The 16,610-nt window shown below is 41.6% G+C and overlaps 1 protein-coding gene and 1 long non-coding RNA gene across 2 annotated transcripts in view; one reads left to right on the top strand and one right to left on the bottom strand.

The window, feature by feature from the left end:
- Positions 1-14,941, bottom strand: part of DENND5A (DENN domain containing 5A) — a 95,864-nt gene extending 80,923 nt beyond the window's left edge. Inside the window, exon 1 of the mRNA XM_040258410.1 lies at positions 14,554-14,941. Within this exon, the coding sequence (XP_040114344.1) occupies positions 14,554-14,662 (109 nt within the window). The 5' untranslated portion in view covers positions 14,663-14,941. The remainder of the gene's footprint in view (positions 1-14,553) is intronic.
- Positions 1,456-6,455, top strand: LOC120876480. Its single transcript, XR_005724179.1, has 3 exons — positions 1,456-1,567; positions 5,533-5,537; positions 6,445-6,455. It is a non-coding gene; the product is annotated as an uncharacterized LOC120876480 (long non-coding RNA).
- Positions 14,942-16,610: the final 1,669 nt, after the last annotated feature.

Here is a 16,610-nt window from a genome sequence, read left to right as displayed (position 1 = left end):
GAGTACTGAAGCAGAACTCAGAGAAGGAAACATGGCTGCACCCAGAACACTAATATGTCCCTAAATCCAAACTTAAAACCACAGCTTATCAGGAAGCACCCAACAGTCTTCTTCCCCAGGTGAACAGATTTAAGAATCTGTGAGCCTCCTGTCAGGTTACCCTCAATAAGAGAAGAGAATTATCTTCACCCGTAAGTTCTTCACATCAGGTGGCCAAAATATAGGAGTTTCAGCTTCAGAATCAGTCCTTCCAATGAATATTCAGGACTGATTTCCTTTAGGATGGACTGGTTGGATTTCCTTGCAGTCCAAGGGACTCTCAAGAGTCTTCTCTAACACCACAGTTCAAAAGCATCAATTCTCCAGCACTCAGCTGAAGAATTCTTCAGCTTTATAGTCTATTCTTCTTTATAGTCCAACTCTCACATCCATACATGACTACTAGGAAAACCATAGCTTTGACCAGACAGACCTTTGTTGGCAAAGCAATGTCTCTGCTTTTTAACATGCTATCCAGGTTGGTCATAACTTTCTTCCAAGGAGCAAGCATCTTTTAATTTCATGGCTGCAATCACCATCTGCAGTGATTCTGGAGCCCAAAAAAATAAAGTCTGTCACTGTTTCCATTGTTTCCCCATCTATTTGCCATGAAGTGATATGACTGGATGCCATGATCTTAGTTTTTTGAATGTTGAGTTTTAGCCAGCTTTTTCACTCTCCTCTTTCACATTCATAAAAAGGCTCTTTGGTTCCTCTTCACTTTCTGCATAAAGGTGGTGTCATCTGCATTTCTGAGATTACTGATATTTCTCCCAGAAATTTTGATTCCAGCTTCTGGGGCAGCCAGCCTGGAATTTCTCATGATGTACTCTGCTTATAAGTTAAATAAGCAGGGTGACAATATACAGCCTTGCCATACTCCTTTCCCAATTTTGAACCAGTCTGTTGTTCCATGTTCAATTCTAACTGTTGCTTCTTGACCTGCATACAGGTTTCTCAGGGGGCAGGTAAGGTGCTGTGGTATTCCCATCTCTTTAAGAATTTTCCACAGTATGTTGTGATCCACACAGGTCAAAGGTTTTAGCATAGTCAATGACACAGAAGTAGAGGTTTTTCTGGAATTCCTTTTCTATGATCCAGTGGATGTCGGCAATTTTGTCCCTGGTTCTTCTGCCTTTTCTAAATCTGGAAGTTCTCAGTTCACATACTGTTGAAGCCTAGCTTGAAGGATTTTGAGCATTAACTTGCTAGCACTTGAAATGAGCACAATTGTACAGTAGTTTGAACATTCTTTAGCACTACCCATCTTTGGGATTGTTATGAAAATGGACATTTTCCAGTCCTGTGGCCACTGCTGAGTTTTCCAAATTTACTGACATATTGAGTGCAGGACTTTCACAGTATCATCTTTTAGGATTTGAAATAACTCAGCTGGAATTCCATTACCTCCACTAGCTTTGATTGGAGTAATACTTCCTAAGGCCCACTTGACTTTACACTCCAGGATATTTGGCTCTAGGTAAGTGAACACACTATCATGTTTATCTGGGACATTAAGACCTTTTTTGTATAGTTCTTCTGTGTATTCTTGCCACCTCTTCTTAATATCTTCTGCTTCTGTTAGGTCCTTGCTTCTCTGTCCTTTACTGTGCCCATCCTTGTATGAAATGTTCCCTTGGTATCTCTAACTTTCCTGAAGTATGAAAAGGCAAAAATATCCAGAATAGGCAAATCCAAAGAAACAGAAAGTAGGTCAGAGGTTGGCAGGGGCTTGGCGGGGGGAGGAATAGGGAATGACTACTGTTCGAAGGATGGAGGTTTCCTTTTGTGGCGATGAAACTGTTAAGCACTTACATAATGACGTGCACAATATTGTGAGGTGTACTAAATGCCACCAAACTGCACATTTTTAAATGGCCAAAGCGGTAAATTTTATGTTACATGTAATCTGCTGCTGCTGCTAAGTCGCTTCAGTCATGTCCGACTCTGTGCGACCCCACAGACAGCAGCCCGTGAGGCTCCCCTGTCCCTGGGATTCTCCAGGCAAGAACACTGGAGTGGGTTGCCATTTCCTTCTCCAATGCATGAAAGTGAAAAGTGAAAGTAATCTACTACCCCCTCTCAAAATAATATATATATAATTTATATATGTATGGTGAAATGATAGCACACTAGAAGTGAGCATAAATTGGCACAGCACTTCCAAGAAGAAATTCATCATACATATGAAATGTGCTTAAAGGTTTATCTAACTTAATAACTGTCTTACTGTTATATATACTAGAGTAACAGATACAGATTTATATAAAGTATATATGTTGTAAAATTACTTATCATAAAAGAGTATAAACAAACCACCCAAGTGCCAGTTAATCATTAAAAATTGTACAGTTCACTCATACTCTGGATAACAAATTAAAAATAAAACCAAGTAACAATTTCATTTGTTAAAAACAAATAATAATTAAAATCATGTTTATGAAGAATATTTAACGACATGGAAAAATATTCAAGACATTTAAAAATATGGAAAAACGATCCACATATAATAGTAAATTTTAAAAGCAGGATACATTTTTTCTCTTATGATCTCAATTTTATAAATCTATATTAGTTTCCATATATTTTTCACTGCAAGTGTTTTTGAAATATTTCCTAACAATCAACATATTCCAAAAGACAGTTTATGCAAGTCAATGAGAAAAAGATAAACAACACAACAGAAATCATGAACAAAGGACTAAACAAGTAATTTGTTGAAGAAATATACAAGTGTACATGAACTATATGAAAAGATGCTCAGCCTCACGAATAATTAAATTTAGATTAAAACAGACATTTTCTTCCTAGAAGATTGAAAACACTGTAGAAAAGCAGCTAATATTCCATTACAGATGTACAGAAAAAATTGGGTAGCATCTTAAAAACTGTAGGGTCACGAAGAGTCTGACATGACTGAGTGACTGAGCACAAAGAGTCTAACCTTTTGAGGAAGGCGATTTGGCAATATCTCTCACTTTTACTTTCACTTCATTTTTAAAACACACTTGTTTATTTATTTAGTTAGCTATTTTTGGCTGCACTGGGTCTTCGTTGCTGCACGTGGGGTTCTCCGGTTGTGGTGCAGGAGATTCTAACTCCAGTGACTTCTCTTGTAGCAGACCCAGAGCTGCAGGCGTACCAGCTCCAGCAACTGTGGCACACTGGCTCAGTAGTTGAGGCTCCTAGGCTCTGAAGCGCGGGCTCAGCAGTCACCAGTGCTTTCGTAAACTGTAAAGTGAGGATAATGTCTTGTGCTACCTAGCAATGAAATCTATTCAATAAATAATATCTGTTAATTTAATGATTAGGCATGGACCAGCTTACTCTAGCCTCATTTTCTTGACTGTGTTCCCCATGACCTAGTGTACTTGTGAGTGGGATGATCAGCAGACGGTAGCATAAATATGGGTAGAACAAAGTTAACTGGTCCTTAGGAAGACTGATTCAATGACCCTGGACTCATTAAATTCATCACATTCACTACCAACTGAGCTGAGCAACCAACAGAGCTAGACCAGCAGATCAACAATCCTCCACAAAACACTAAACATTCTTCTAGAAGATAAAACTACAAATGCTTAAATATCAACTTTTCAAACAATAAAACTGCACCAAAAAGAATGTGTTTCACAGTGGGTGTAAAGGATGAATACTAGATAATTATTTAGCAAAGAAAAGGATTAAAAACCATTGAACATACAGAATCTCAGAATTAAGCACAACTGGTCAGTTTAGCAGGTGATACTTCCAGGTTTTTGTTTTATTTTTTCCAACAAGAGACTGTGATCCTAAGTCAACTTGTCAATAGGACTGGTTAAATAACTAAAACTATACGGATTCACTTAAAAAAAAAAAAAAGTTCATCCAAACTATTATAAAATTTAGCTCTATCTATTAAAAATTATGAAATAATCACAGCACAATACAAAATTGGAGAAGGCAATGGCACCCCACTCCAGTACTCTTGCCTGGCAAATCCCATGGACGGAGGAGCCTGTTAGGCTGCAGTCCATGGGGTTGCTAGGAGTCGGACATGACTGAGCGACTGAACTGAACTGAAATTTATGAAAAGGGTGAGTGAAAACAGCAAACAAAACTGCTAAATTCCTCATTTTCTACAACTAGAAATGACAACTATTCTAATTAAATGTTTAAGAATATGAATAATTTTAAGGTAAATCCAAGTAGTAAAAAAAAAAAAAAGGGGGGGAGAGAGAATCTATTTTTCAAATCCACCACACAACACAAGGGAGGAAAATCTACATAACAAAAGGCAAGATAAGTGCAAAGTGAGGATATCATGCTAAAATCATGGCCAAAATCTGTATTGGCTTAACTATCAACGTTTTCCTCAAAAGGCATCTGCCTATAAAATTAAGCAAAAATTTTCTCCTTAGAGAGAAAGTTGGTTCCCTTTTTGCCTCAATGTGGTTCCTTCAGGCTTATTTTCAATCAGAGCCTAGCTAAGGTAACTGTGAAGACCAGATCTCACTAGCATAACTGAACAAAACTCTGCTGATTATCTTTACCTAAAGCAATGTCAGGGAGAAGGCAATGGCACCCCACTCCAGTACTCTTGCCTGGAAAATCCCATGGATGGAGGAGCCTGGTAGGCTGCAGTCCATGGGGTCGCTAGGAGTCGGACACGACTGAGTAACTTCACTTTCACTTTTCACCTTCATGCACTGGAGAAGGAAATGGCAAACCACCCCAGTGTTCTTGCCTGGAGAATCCCAGGGATGGGGGAGCCTGGTGGGCTGCCATCTATGGGGTCACACAGGGTCGGACACGACTGAAGCGACTTAGCAGCAACAGCAATACAAAATACCTCTCCTATCACCATTTTAACTCCAAATCTGCCATTGACCCTTAGCTTTTTGAGTATGGGAAAACAGTCATTGCTACTCTTCTACAAACCTCCAAATTCTTTATTACTCAGCACTTGGAAAAACTGTGGAAGTCTGACTTATTTAAGTTTTTAAAAGTTAAGTACTATGCCTTATATCAGGAAAAAAAAAGCATGATTACATACAATTCTTTGAAAGCCCGAATAAGCAGGCTTTATCTTTTCATAATTAATACAAATATTTATCAAATACCTACTAGATAAAGCATGGTCTTCTAGCAAAGCTAAGAAATTTGTCTACCTGACTCTAGGACAAGTGAAGTTATAACATGGTTCTGTAATGTTTTAACTTGTATAAAGACCTATGGTCTTTATAATCAGGAAGAACTTTTAATGTAATAGTCATTGTCAAATAAAGACTCTGGGGAAAGAAGAGACATCTAACATACTCAAAATAAAACCTTTAGTTTTCTTCAACAGTATAGCAATAATTAATACCTATCTCCATGACCCTGTTAAAAAGCTATTTTACAACTACAAAAAACAAGGAGAAAAAGGACACCAGAGATGACACAACTGAGAAAGGAATTCTTCTGACATTCCTGGAAAAGTAATTCTAATGCATTTTTTTTAATGAATCTAAGTTGTTGTAAATTGGGTTTATCCATGCGGTTTATGATTGTTACTTCTAAATCATTTTCTTCTGTCTTTCTGACTTTAAAAATCCTAAAAGTTTCTTAGCTGCTTTCCATATCCTTTCATTATAAAGAATATGGTAAATCCGAAGTCCAGGGCTTCCCTCGTGGTTCAGTGGTAAAGAATCTGCCTGCCAATGCACAGGACACAGGATTGAACCAAGATCGGGGAAGATCCCACATGCTGCGGAGACCAGCTAAAGCCCTGCACGGCAACTACTGAGCCTGTGCTCTAGAGCCCGGGAGCCACAACTATGCAGTCCACGTGCCACAACTCCTGAGGCCCGCATACCGTAGAGCCCCAGATCCTCAACAACAGAAGCCACTGCAACGAGAAGCCCATGAACTGCAACTAGAGTAGACCCCACTCGCCACAACTGAAGAAAAGCCCTCGCAGCAACAAAGACCCAGCACAACCAAAAATAAACAAAATTATTTCTTAGAAAAGAAGTCACAGACAGCACCCAACGACAATCAGAAAAAGATGCAAACTGCAGGCTACAGGGAGGGATTTCTGAGGTTAGCAAATGCAAAGCTTTTTTTTTTTTCTTTTCAAAGAAAACTGACTTCAGACAAAAAGCATAAAACATCCTGAAACAGACTTACAAAAGAGAGCTTCTTAGAAACAAAGCCCCAGTAACTATTTGGTCTTAAAAAAAAAAAAAAAAATTTCCAGAACTGATAAGAATGGGGAGATAGGAAAATATATATATAAAAAATACCAACCAGCCTCAACAATTCAAAAAACAAGTGACCTGACTCCTCCCCTAACAGAGCTCCTCTACTGCATTGTGGTTTGGGGACTGAATCAAAGAGGCCACACAACAGTTCTGCCAGTCAATGATTAAGTTATTGCTTCAGTCAGTTCAGTTCAGTCACTCAGTTGTGTCCAACTCTTTGCGACACCATGGACTGCAGCAGGCTAGGCCTCCCTGTCCATCACCAACTCCTGGAGCTTGCTCAAACTCATGTCCATGGAGTCGGTGATACCATCCAACCATCTCATCCTCTGTCATCCCCTTCTCCTCCTGCCTTCGATCTTTCCCAGCATCAGGGTCTTTTCAAAGAAATCAGCTTTTTGCATCAGGTGGCCAAAGTATTGGAGTTTCAGCTTCAACACCAGTCCTTCCAATGAATATTCAGGACCAACTTCCTTTAGGATGGACTGGTTGGATTTCCTTGCAGTCCAAGGGACTCTCAAAAGTCTTCTCCAACACCACAGTTCAAAAGCATCAATTCTCAGGGACTCAGCTTGCTTTATAGTCCAATTCTCACATCCATACATGACTATTGGAAAAACCATAGCTTTGACTAGACAGACTTTTGTTGGCAAAGTAATGTCTCTGCTTTTTAATATGCTGTCCAGGTTGGTCATAGCTTTTCTTCCAAGGAGCAAGTGTCTTTTAATTTCATGCCATCTGCAGTGATTTTGGAGTCTAAGAAAATAAAGTCTGTCACTGTTTCCATTGTTTCCCCATCTATTTGCCAGGAAGTGATGGGACCAGATGCTATGATCTTAGTTTTCTGAATGTTGAGTTTTAAGCCAACTTTTTCACTCTCCTCTTTCACTTTCATCAAAAGGCTCTAGTTCTTCACTTTCTGCCATAAGGGTGGTGTCAACTGTGCATCTGAGGTTATTGGTATTTCTTCCGGCAATTTTAATTCCAGCTTGTGCTTCATCCAGCCCAGCATTTTCCATGATATACTCTGCATATAAGTTAAGTAAGCAGGGTAACAATATACAGCCTTGACATACTCCTTTCCCAATATGGAACCAGTCTGTTGTTCCATGCACAGTTCTAACTGTTACTTCTTGACCTGCATACAGATTTCTCAGGAGGCAGGTAAGGTGGTCTGCTATTAATACTTAAGTCATTTCTTAAGTATTGACAAATCTATCATTTCAAAATAATAATCTCAGGAATTCCTTGGTGGTCCAGTGGTTAGGACCCTGCACTTTCACTGCCAAGGGGGAAGGTTTGATCCCTGGTCAAACCCCAGGTAAGATCCTGCAAGCCACTTGGCATGGCAAAAAAAAAAAAAGGAGTAATCTCATCAATGGTGAGAAGCAGACACAAGACCTGGATTCTAACAGTTCTTTCTAAATTGCTGGGGAACAGTGGACCAAAAAATATATTCTCAAATGAGGCTGAAAACATTAAAAAGTGTTTAAAAACTATTATGTCATTTATAAATATTAATCATTACCATATGTCAAAAGTGGGACCTGGACTATCTCAGGTCTGGCTCTGACAGTTTTTGATTCTATGACCAAGATAAACGAATTCATACTCATATTATGTTTTGCCAACTAGGAATAGTTTAGAAAACAAGGAATTGGACTCACTCACAGAGGGATGAAGCTTAATAAGAGGAACCTCCACACATCTTCTCCCTGCTCAAGGCCCCTCAGCACTCCATGAAACCATTTTAGATTAATGCAGCTAGGTCAGTCCATTGAGTACATCACAGATGGCCTAGCAAAGTTTTGACCTGAAATACCCATCTAACTAAAGAACAAAACAAATTACTAACCTGGCTTTCTTTAACAGTAAACTATGATAGATCCCATGGATGAGAATCAATCAATTATCCTAAGTGTAATATTTGAAAACTTGATGGTCTAAACAATAGCCACTCCCATCTAACTTCCTGGAGCCACAGCCAACTCCTAAGAAGCACACTGAAAATAGCTTGAGGGCCAGCGCATGCCCTCATTTTCCACCAGGACAGGACTCCAACATCCAGGGTTCTACATACTTCAAACTAAAATCAGTCATCACACAACATCTAGAACACAGACATTTAACCAGTATCTCACCTAAAAACTTTTGAGAACTAAATCTAAAATTTTAGTAGGGATAGCCTGTGTGTTATCAATGAATTCCACAAGAAGACACCAGCTTCCAAAAGGCAAGGCTTTCTCTCTTTTACAAGGTCCTATGCCCATCCAGCAGTAACCTAAAACATATCAAGTATAGGTCCCCTCCTGTGTACCCAGGTTCCTGAGAGATCTCTAAGACTACCTGACAATAATTCAAATCCAAGGACAGCAATAGGAATTGAGGAGCTGAGTCAAGTCCATCTTCCACCAGTCAGCCAAAAAAAACAAGGATATACAAAAGGATATAGGACTAGACTTATAAAAGGATACAGGACTGGAAATGGGCATTACCGAAGGAGGACCAAGGCTAGAAAAACTTTATCTATAATCTACTACAAAAGGAAGGAAAGGCTAAACAGATTCTAAGAATTTGGTTTAAATACCAGACACTGTTACTCAGGATTTCCTCCTAAGAAAAGGGGAGCAGAGCCCTAGTGTTATTAAAGTGAAATCCACTTACCTTCAGTGTGATCCTCCCTACCTAAGGGTGTGTGAAGTAGGTGCTCTTATGTTAAGAACACAGTCTCTCCAACTAAATTTAGCATATAATTCTAAACTGCCTTGGGGCTGCTCTGTAATTGTTTTCTGTGTGTTAGTCTCTCCTCCTGATATCTTGGGCTTCCCTGGTGACTCAGACGGTAAAGCGTCCACCTGCAATGTGGGAAACCTGGGAGATCCGGGTTCGATTCCTCGGTCAGGAAGATCCCCTGGAGAAGGAAATGGCAATCCATTCCAACACTCTTATTTGCTCTACCTTGTAAAAGGAAACACATGACCTAACTTAAGAACTCTCTTCCTCCTACCCTGACCTCTGAAAGTATCCACAAATGCCTGAGGTAAGCCATCAGGATTTGAGTTTTGCTTCAGCTAAGAGTCTCAGCTTCAGAGAAGATGCCTTTATTAAATGACCATTTTATAAAGAGAATCTACCCAGAACTGACCAGGCTGGTAGAGGAAAATAAAACCTAAGGTTATTTTAAACTGACTATCTGTTTGAAACTGGCTCATCAAACTTTTTATACTCCATCTCCGAGAAGAGATAAGCTTTTTTTTTTCTTTTAAGTAAAATATCCTTCTGAGTCATCCAGGAATATGCAAATCAAAACCACACTGCGATACCACTTTACACCCCCTAGGCCACCCATGATCAAAAAGATAGTAAGTGCTGGTGAGGATACAGAGAGTGTAACCCTCAAACACCACTAGTGGGAATGTAAAATACTGTAGCTGTTTAAGAAAACAGTCTGCAATTTCTCAAAAGGTTAAACACTGGCCATTAACCCAGCCATTCCACTCCTAGGCATATACCTAAGAGAAATGAAAATATACATACACAAATGTTCACAATACCATTATCTGTAATAAATGAAAAGTATATAAATAACCCAAATGTACATCAACTTACGATAAGCAAAAGGTGGTATATCTATACGATATCATTCTGCCATAAAAAGAAACAATGTACGGATACATGTCACAACACCGATGAACCTTGAAAACATGCTAAGTCAAAGAAGCCAGTCACAAAAGACCATATGTTATATGATTCCATTTGTATGAAATGTCCAAAACAGACAAATCCATAAAGATCAAAGATAGATTAGTGGTTCCCAAACAACCTACCGCCCTCAAACTCTCTTCTTTCTCAAACTCATCAGCACTTGTTTTTACAAAATTATAATTACAATAATAAGAGTACCTTTCATTTTAATAAAAGGTCTAGAAGAATCTATATCAAAATGTTAACTACTATTTCTGCATGAAGAGATTACATTTTTCTTATACTATGGATGTGAATAATGATGTGAACTAGTACTGATTTGGTGATAAGAAAATAAAAGGTTCCCCCCCCCCAAAAAAAATAGTAGAATAGTGGGTGTTTACAGCTAGGGTGTTAGGGAGTTGGAAGGATACAGGTAGTAACTGCTAATGGATATAGGGCAAGTGATGAGCAAGTGATGAAAATATTCTAAAATTGATTGTAGTAATGACTGTACAACTCTGTGAATATACTAAAAAACACAGAATTGTGTATTTTAAATAAAAGACATATCTCAATAAAGACATTTTTATATATTAGAAAGAGAAAGGTGATGCACACTAAGCGATAAGGCAAATGGAGCAAAATGTTAACACTGAGTCCGGAAAAAGGATGCACTAAAGTTCATAGTACTGAATGACAACGTTTGGTGTGAAATTACATCAAAAGAAAAAACTAAAAAAAAAATTAAAAAAAAAAATCCCTCTCTAGTTAATCACACACTGTATCCTTGCTTAACATGAAACAGAAACCTGCCCTAGAAAAAAACAATGGTATGTCTGCTCCTGCCAAAGGTTTTACTGTCTCCCTACCACCCATCAAATTTCTACAAAGCATACAAAACATCACTCCAAGAGAAGAAAAAAGGATAAAATGTAGCAAGTGAGATAAATATTCCCCAACTTTCTCAGGACCTCAGTTTCCTCATCAGTAAAAATCAGGTTATATAATCTCTAAGAGTGCTTCCAAGGACTTCTCTGGTGGTCCGATGGTTACATATTCACCAGGCAGTACTCAAGTCCCACATGCCTTGGAGCAACTACTGAGCCCACGTGCCACAACTAGAGAGTCTGCACAGCATGGCAACAAAAAATCTCGCAGGATGCAATGATGATCCTGCATGCCACAACTAAGACCTGATGCAGCCAAATAAATACATTTTTTTTTTTTTTAAAAAAGGTGCTTCCATGTTTGACGTTCCATGATTCTGTTGTTCTAACTTCACTGCCCAATATAGTTAAAGAGCAGTAAGATCTGTCCAGTCCTCTGGCTTTCCTGGACAGTGAGCCATTTTTTCTCTTTTAATGATATTAAAAGATGATTTCAGGGTACTGTGTTCTAAGTAGGTTCATACAGGACACTGGCTAGTTTCCCATCTATGTTCCCAAGCCCTCTCGTTAATTCTTGACAAAACCCACTACTCAGAGCTTAAGAAACTGGAATAGCGGATTCATGAACCTAGGATACTTATATCTCAATACTGGGTGCAGGTCAGTGAAAAGGAATATAAAGATTCCAAAGTAAGAAATAGGTTATAAGCATATTGGCAACTTAACTCTCAGACAGAGATAGGGAAAATTGACTCAAGAGTCCCATATCCTGGTAAACCTGCTGCTGCAGTCACCTGGTGGTGATCATAGGAAGAAAAAGCGAAAATGAAGATGTCCAGAACACCCATCTATCAAAGAGGTAGAGAGAGAGACTGGAATCTACAACCATCTGCCTCCCCACTTACAACGGGCCAATAAAATGGGTCAACGTTTGGTAAAAATCAAAATCAAAAATGTTCCTTCCAGAATTGCTTATCTCCTTGACAAACTCAAAACCCAAACAAGCAGATACCATTTCTTCCAGTTAGCTAGACCTGTGCTTCACCAACAGATTACCTTTCTTTCCTTCTGCTTGAAGTAATTCCTCAACTAACTCAAAGAAAAGCAAAACAAATTTTCATATCTTCTTCAGTTCCTGCACAACAAGTAACTACATGACTTGCCTAAATGCTTAAGTCTACAAGAAAGGGGAAGAGGTGACAGGGAGAAACTTCATATAAAATTAAATGATCAAAGTGTTTTTTCGACAGTGCAAGTTCTATGGTTATTGCTGCAAACAGAAAAGAAGGAATCTTATAATCTTTCTCCATAAAGCTAGAAGAACACAGCATTTTTTATCTGTTTGTTCTGGATTCACTTACTAAGAGTATAGAATCTATCTGAGGTATATAACTTAATTTGTTTGAAGAGACAATAGACTCCTCAGTACCTCCCTAGGGAATCTGGGTGCAACTCACAATTTCCTGTAGTTTCATTTACTATGACATCATCAGTTTGGGAGCTATAAGGCAGAGAGAAAATGCACCCTGGAGAGCTTCAACACTGACCCGCATAGAGCTATTCGTATTGTTTTGTTTTCCTTAAAGATTCCCTCTGGGGTCCAGATTCCCCTATCAACCTACCAGAAATGAAATGAAGAAAAAAAATAAATCCTTCAATCAGGGCTTATTCTAGCAAAAGGCCATCTACTGAATAAACAGTCTTGGCATTCCACTACTGCAACCATAGTTAAAAAGAAAAATACCCCTCTTTACACATTTTATACATCTCATCCTCCTCTTTATTCTCTCAATAAGCTTTCACAAGGATATAATTTTAGCTTCCTGAAAAGCCAGATAATTAACAGATATTCACTAAAAGAGAACTAACACTTTTGAGAGTCTACTTGATAAGACACTTTTTATTTAAATTCTCTTTTTTAGAGATGAGGACCCCAGCAGTTATATAACTTGGCCTCCAGTCACAGAGATAGTCAATAGCAGAGTGAGAATGTTTACCCCCAAACCCATGTTCTCACCAACAAATCAAATCATTCCCAATTCAACTCATAAGCTTTATCATCTGCAAATCGTTTTCTTTATTTTTGAAAATCAAATAGACACTCAAAAGCACAGCATAAAAATAACACTGGTTTATTTCACCAATTTATAGTTTCTTTTACTGAGGAGAACTGTGTCATTTTAAGTCTTTTTGTCAACATGTTAGTGTTTTCTAAAATCCCAGCCAAGCAATGAAATGCAGTTTATGGCACAAGAGGGGCACTGAATCAAAGTGAGGCAAGTTACTGTCCTTCGTGGGCTCCTTTTCTTCTCTGAGATCCTTCCAGCTCCAGTACCATGAACTGAATTCCAACAACTATATCTCAAAGTCATAAATTTAACAAATAGAAAACACAGATGAAAAATTAGCATCAGATTACAGGAATTCAAAGACCTAAAAAAGAGAGCTTAAAACTACCCCAACAATAGACCAAGTATTAATTGTATTACTGCTTCATGATTTTTTTCTCCACCTGCTATTAATTTGAGGAAGTAGTGTATTTGCTCTGACCTTGTTAAAGGTCATCGATTTATCATTTTTTAAAAAAGTCCATTTTGATGCATGCATCTAATTTTTTTTCATAAGAAACACTGAAATTTTTCTGGTTGGGGGGGACACACAAAACTTGTCCTGTCATCTCTGAAGCAAAAGAAAATTAGTCAACAGGATATTCGCTTTCAGGAGAAAAACTCTACAGTAAACACATCATGACAGAACAGTAAACAGCAATCTCTCTCATCCAAAGCAGGATGACACAACAAACCTCCACCTACATAAAACCTGCAAACTGGACACTCCAGACCAAAACTTTTCCAAAACCAATGACGGTGCAGTGGAATTCGCGGGGACTTTACAACTCTGACACCTGTGCAGTGGAATTCACGGGATTTTACAATTCTGACACTCATGTGTAATTAGTGTCAGATCTGATCTGGGCCTTATCTTCACTTCCCCACCACTTCCCTTTGAAAGATGACTTGAGAAGCATCACTACGCAACCCAGGCTCTCCAACTAGGCTGCTGCCCTTTTATTCACCAATGACGCTGGTCTCATAAAGGGCATAAATTATTTTCAAGTTAAAAAAAAAAAAAAAAAAACGGCACGGCCCCGGGTTAAGAACCCTTTCCCGAACGAAGGGAGTTCTCGCCTTCCTTGGTGTGGCCCAAGTTCACTTTATTACTTCACGTCCCATCAACTCAGGGGGCCTAGCCCAGGGCTGGGTTAGAAATGTTTTGAGGAACTGCGATCACAGGTTTCTTGGGAGGAGGCCAAATAAAACTCACCAAGTTTTTGTTTTCCTTTTTTTTTTTAAAGTCTGGGTGGAACTTACTTTCACCAGGAGTGGGATGCCTTCTTCCCTCCCTAACGGGTGTTCGAGAGCAAGCTTCCCTTTTATTTTACACTAAGTCAGTCAACCTTCACCTAACTGAGAACACAATCCTTCCCTCCTCATCCGGGAGGACCTGGCCACAAGCGTGGCGGTGAGCAGGGACTGTTCGGACCCGTTATGGCTCAGAGCCCCTCTGCCCGTTTCCCGTCCTCAGCCAGACGCCTCCTTCCCCGCGCTCGCCCCTCGCCCGCCTCCCGGGACAAAGCCAGGGTGAGGGAGGACTTTTCGGGGGTGCCCTGCGGCCGCGGGCGCGGGGAAGCGGCCCCGGACTCAGCGCGCACTCACCCGACAGCTCGTCCGGCTCCAGCCCGGTCTCGGTGTCCAGCCCGCAGATGACAAAGTAGTCGGCGAAGCGACTGGGCGCCGAGCCCCCTCCGCCGCCGCCGCCGCTCATGGCGCTGGGGCAGAGCCGGGCCGGGCCGTGCGGAGCGTCGAGCCCCCGCACCCGGGCGCCCGCCCGCCCTCAGGCCGCCCCTCCCGCCGCCGCCGCCGCTATCGCGGCTCCGGCCGCCGCCCCCGGCCTTGGCCCGGTCCCCGCGGCCGCCGCGGCTGCCGTGACGGGGCAGGGGGGCACCGGGCCGCCCCGCGCCGCATCCTGGACTCCTTCCCCTCCGCTTCGCGGCCGCTGTCGCCAGCCCAGAGCGCCGCGGCCGGAGCGAGCGCGGAGAAGGGCGGAAAGCGCTGAGGAGAACCCCCCCACCGCGGCTCCCTCCCGCCGCGCCTGCGCAGGCGCCGTTGGGGAGGGGGCGGGCTCCTCGCCGAAAGGATGACGTGATGCTCTTCTGGCCTGGCGGGCCGCAGCTTCCCAGGCGGTCGCCGCAGCGCGGCAGGCAATTGCTGGATCGCCCGCATCCGCCACCCCCTCGGGGCTGCGACTCCGTTAGGAAGGGCTGCGGAGGTGCGGGATGAGTGGACGCATCCTTCAGAGCCTGGCCCCTGGCCCATGCTCCGCCCCCACCCCCGCCTCCCACTAAAGGTCCGACGACCTCCTCCCTCGCCTGGCTCTGTCTCAGGAATAGGTCTTAAGACTGAGCTAGGAAGCCCAGCTCATCCTAACTCTAGGAAGCCCAGCGGCGTAAACCGCAGACAGTCTTCTCCTCAGCCCCGCTCCCTGACGTCCATGGCTGGCTTTTTCTCTAGTAGAGCTGGGGATGTCTCCTCTTTCGCCAGAGGTGAATCAGCCCGCTCTGTATTTACGCTTGGCTTATAAATGGGGAAACTAAGGCTCAGAAAGAAGCGAGGCCTTTCCCCATGGTTACGTAAACTCTGAAAGACAAAGGCTGGAGTGGAATCCTGAGCTTGTGATCAGTCCTTGCCCTCTCACCCCCGCTCCAAGCAGGCCTTTTCCCTTGCCATGGTTGTGCCCTTCTCTCTCCTAGAGCCTCCAGAGGCCCCTGTCACTGCGAGCTCCCCTTCTGCTTCTGACAATTCTCAGTTCCATCCCTAAGCGAGTTCTCCTGAGAGAAGTGGGGGACCAGGAGAGAAACTTGCTTCCTAGTACTTGGATTGGGACCCTCCGATTTGATTTCCCACAGAATCTAAGCAGAAAACTGGAGATCAGAAATCAAGAAGGCAATGTGTATAGTGGTTATTTCTAGTTGGCTCTAGAAACAGTGCTCAGATTTGAAATCTGACTTTATCATTTACTGTGTGACCTTGGACCGTTTCCAGGTGCCAGCAGTCATGTTTCTTGTGATTACATAAAATGAATGCTCATACAGGTTAAATGATCAGAATAGTGTCTGGAAGTAGAAGGTACTCAATAAATATTAGAGGTTATATTATTATTCCAACAAGAGGTGTGCCTAGGGTCTGTTCTGACAGGCTGCTGCTAAAGGCCTGAGAAGGCAGCTGGCTTCCCCAGAGGCTCACCCTGAGTTCTCTCCTGGGTACCTCTCTCAAGTATTGGTTCCCGCAGGGACGGTGACTTGGAGGTCACAGCCAACATTACTTGGAACCATGGCACCTGATCCTCTTTGTATGTAACCTGCCTGAACCAGTAAGAAAAAAAAGTGCAGAAAAGGTAGCTTTACAAAGTGCATTGAGGGTGGTGCCTCACCCTGTCTTGCATGCTGGGGACACAGACAGGAGAGGAGGCTCAGAGAGCTATGGAAAATACATGGAATGTATTACAATGCACAGAAAAGCAGCATCCTTCCAGGATGGGTGATGGTCAGGGAAGGCTTCCAGGAGGAGATATAATCCAACCTGAGTTCCAAAGGACCGAAAGAAATATCTCAAGTAAAACAGGGAGGGAAAGATGTTTCAGACAACATGTGCAACGACACACAGGGAGTGACAGGTTAAAATGGTTACATAGGAGCAACAAGATGTAATTCATT

This window comes from Oryx dammah, unplaced genomic scaffold, assembly GCF_014754425.2.
Source record: "Oryx dammah isolate SB20612 unplaced genomic scaffold, SCBI_Odam_1.1 HiC_scaffold_17, whole genome shotgun sequence".
Taxonomy (NCBI): domain Eukaryota; kingdom Metazoa; phylum Chordata; class Mammalia; order Artiodactyla; family Bovidae; genus Oryx; species Oryx dammah.
Note: the sequence above shows the minus strand (reverse complement) of the source record. Positions and strands in the feature narration are given on the sequence as shown.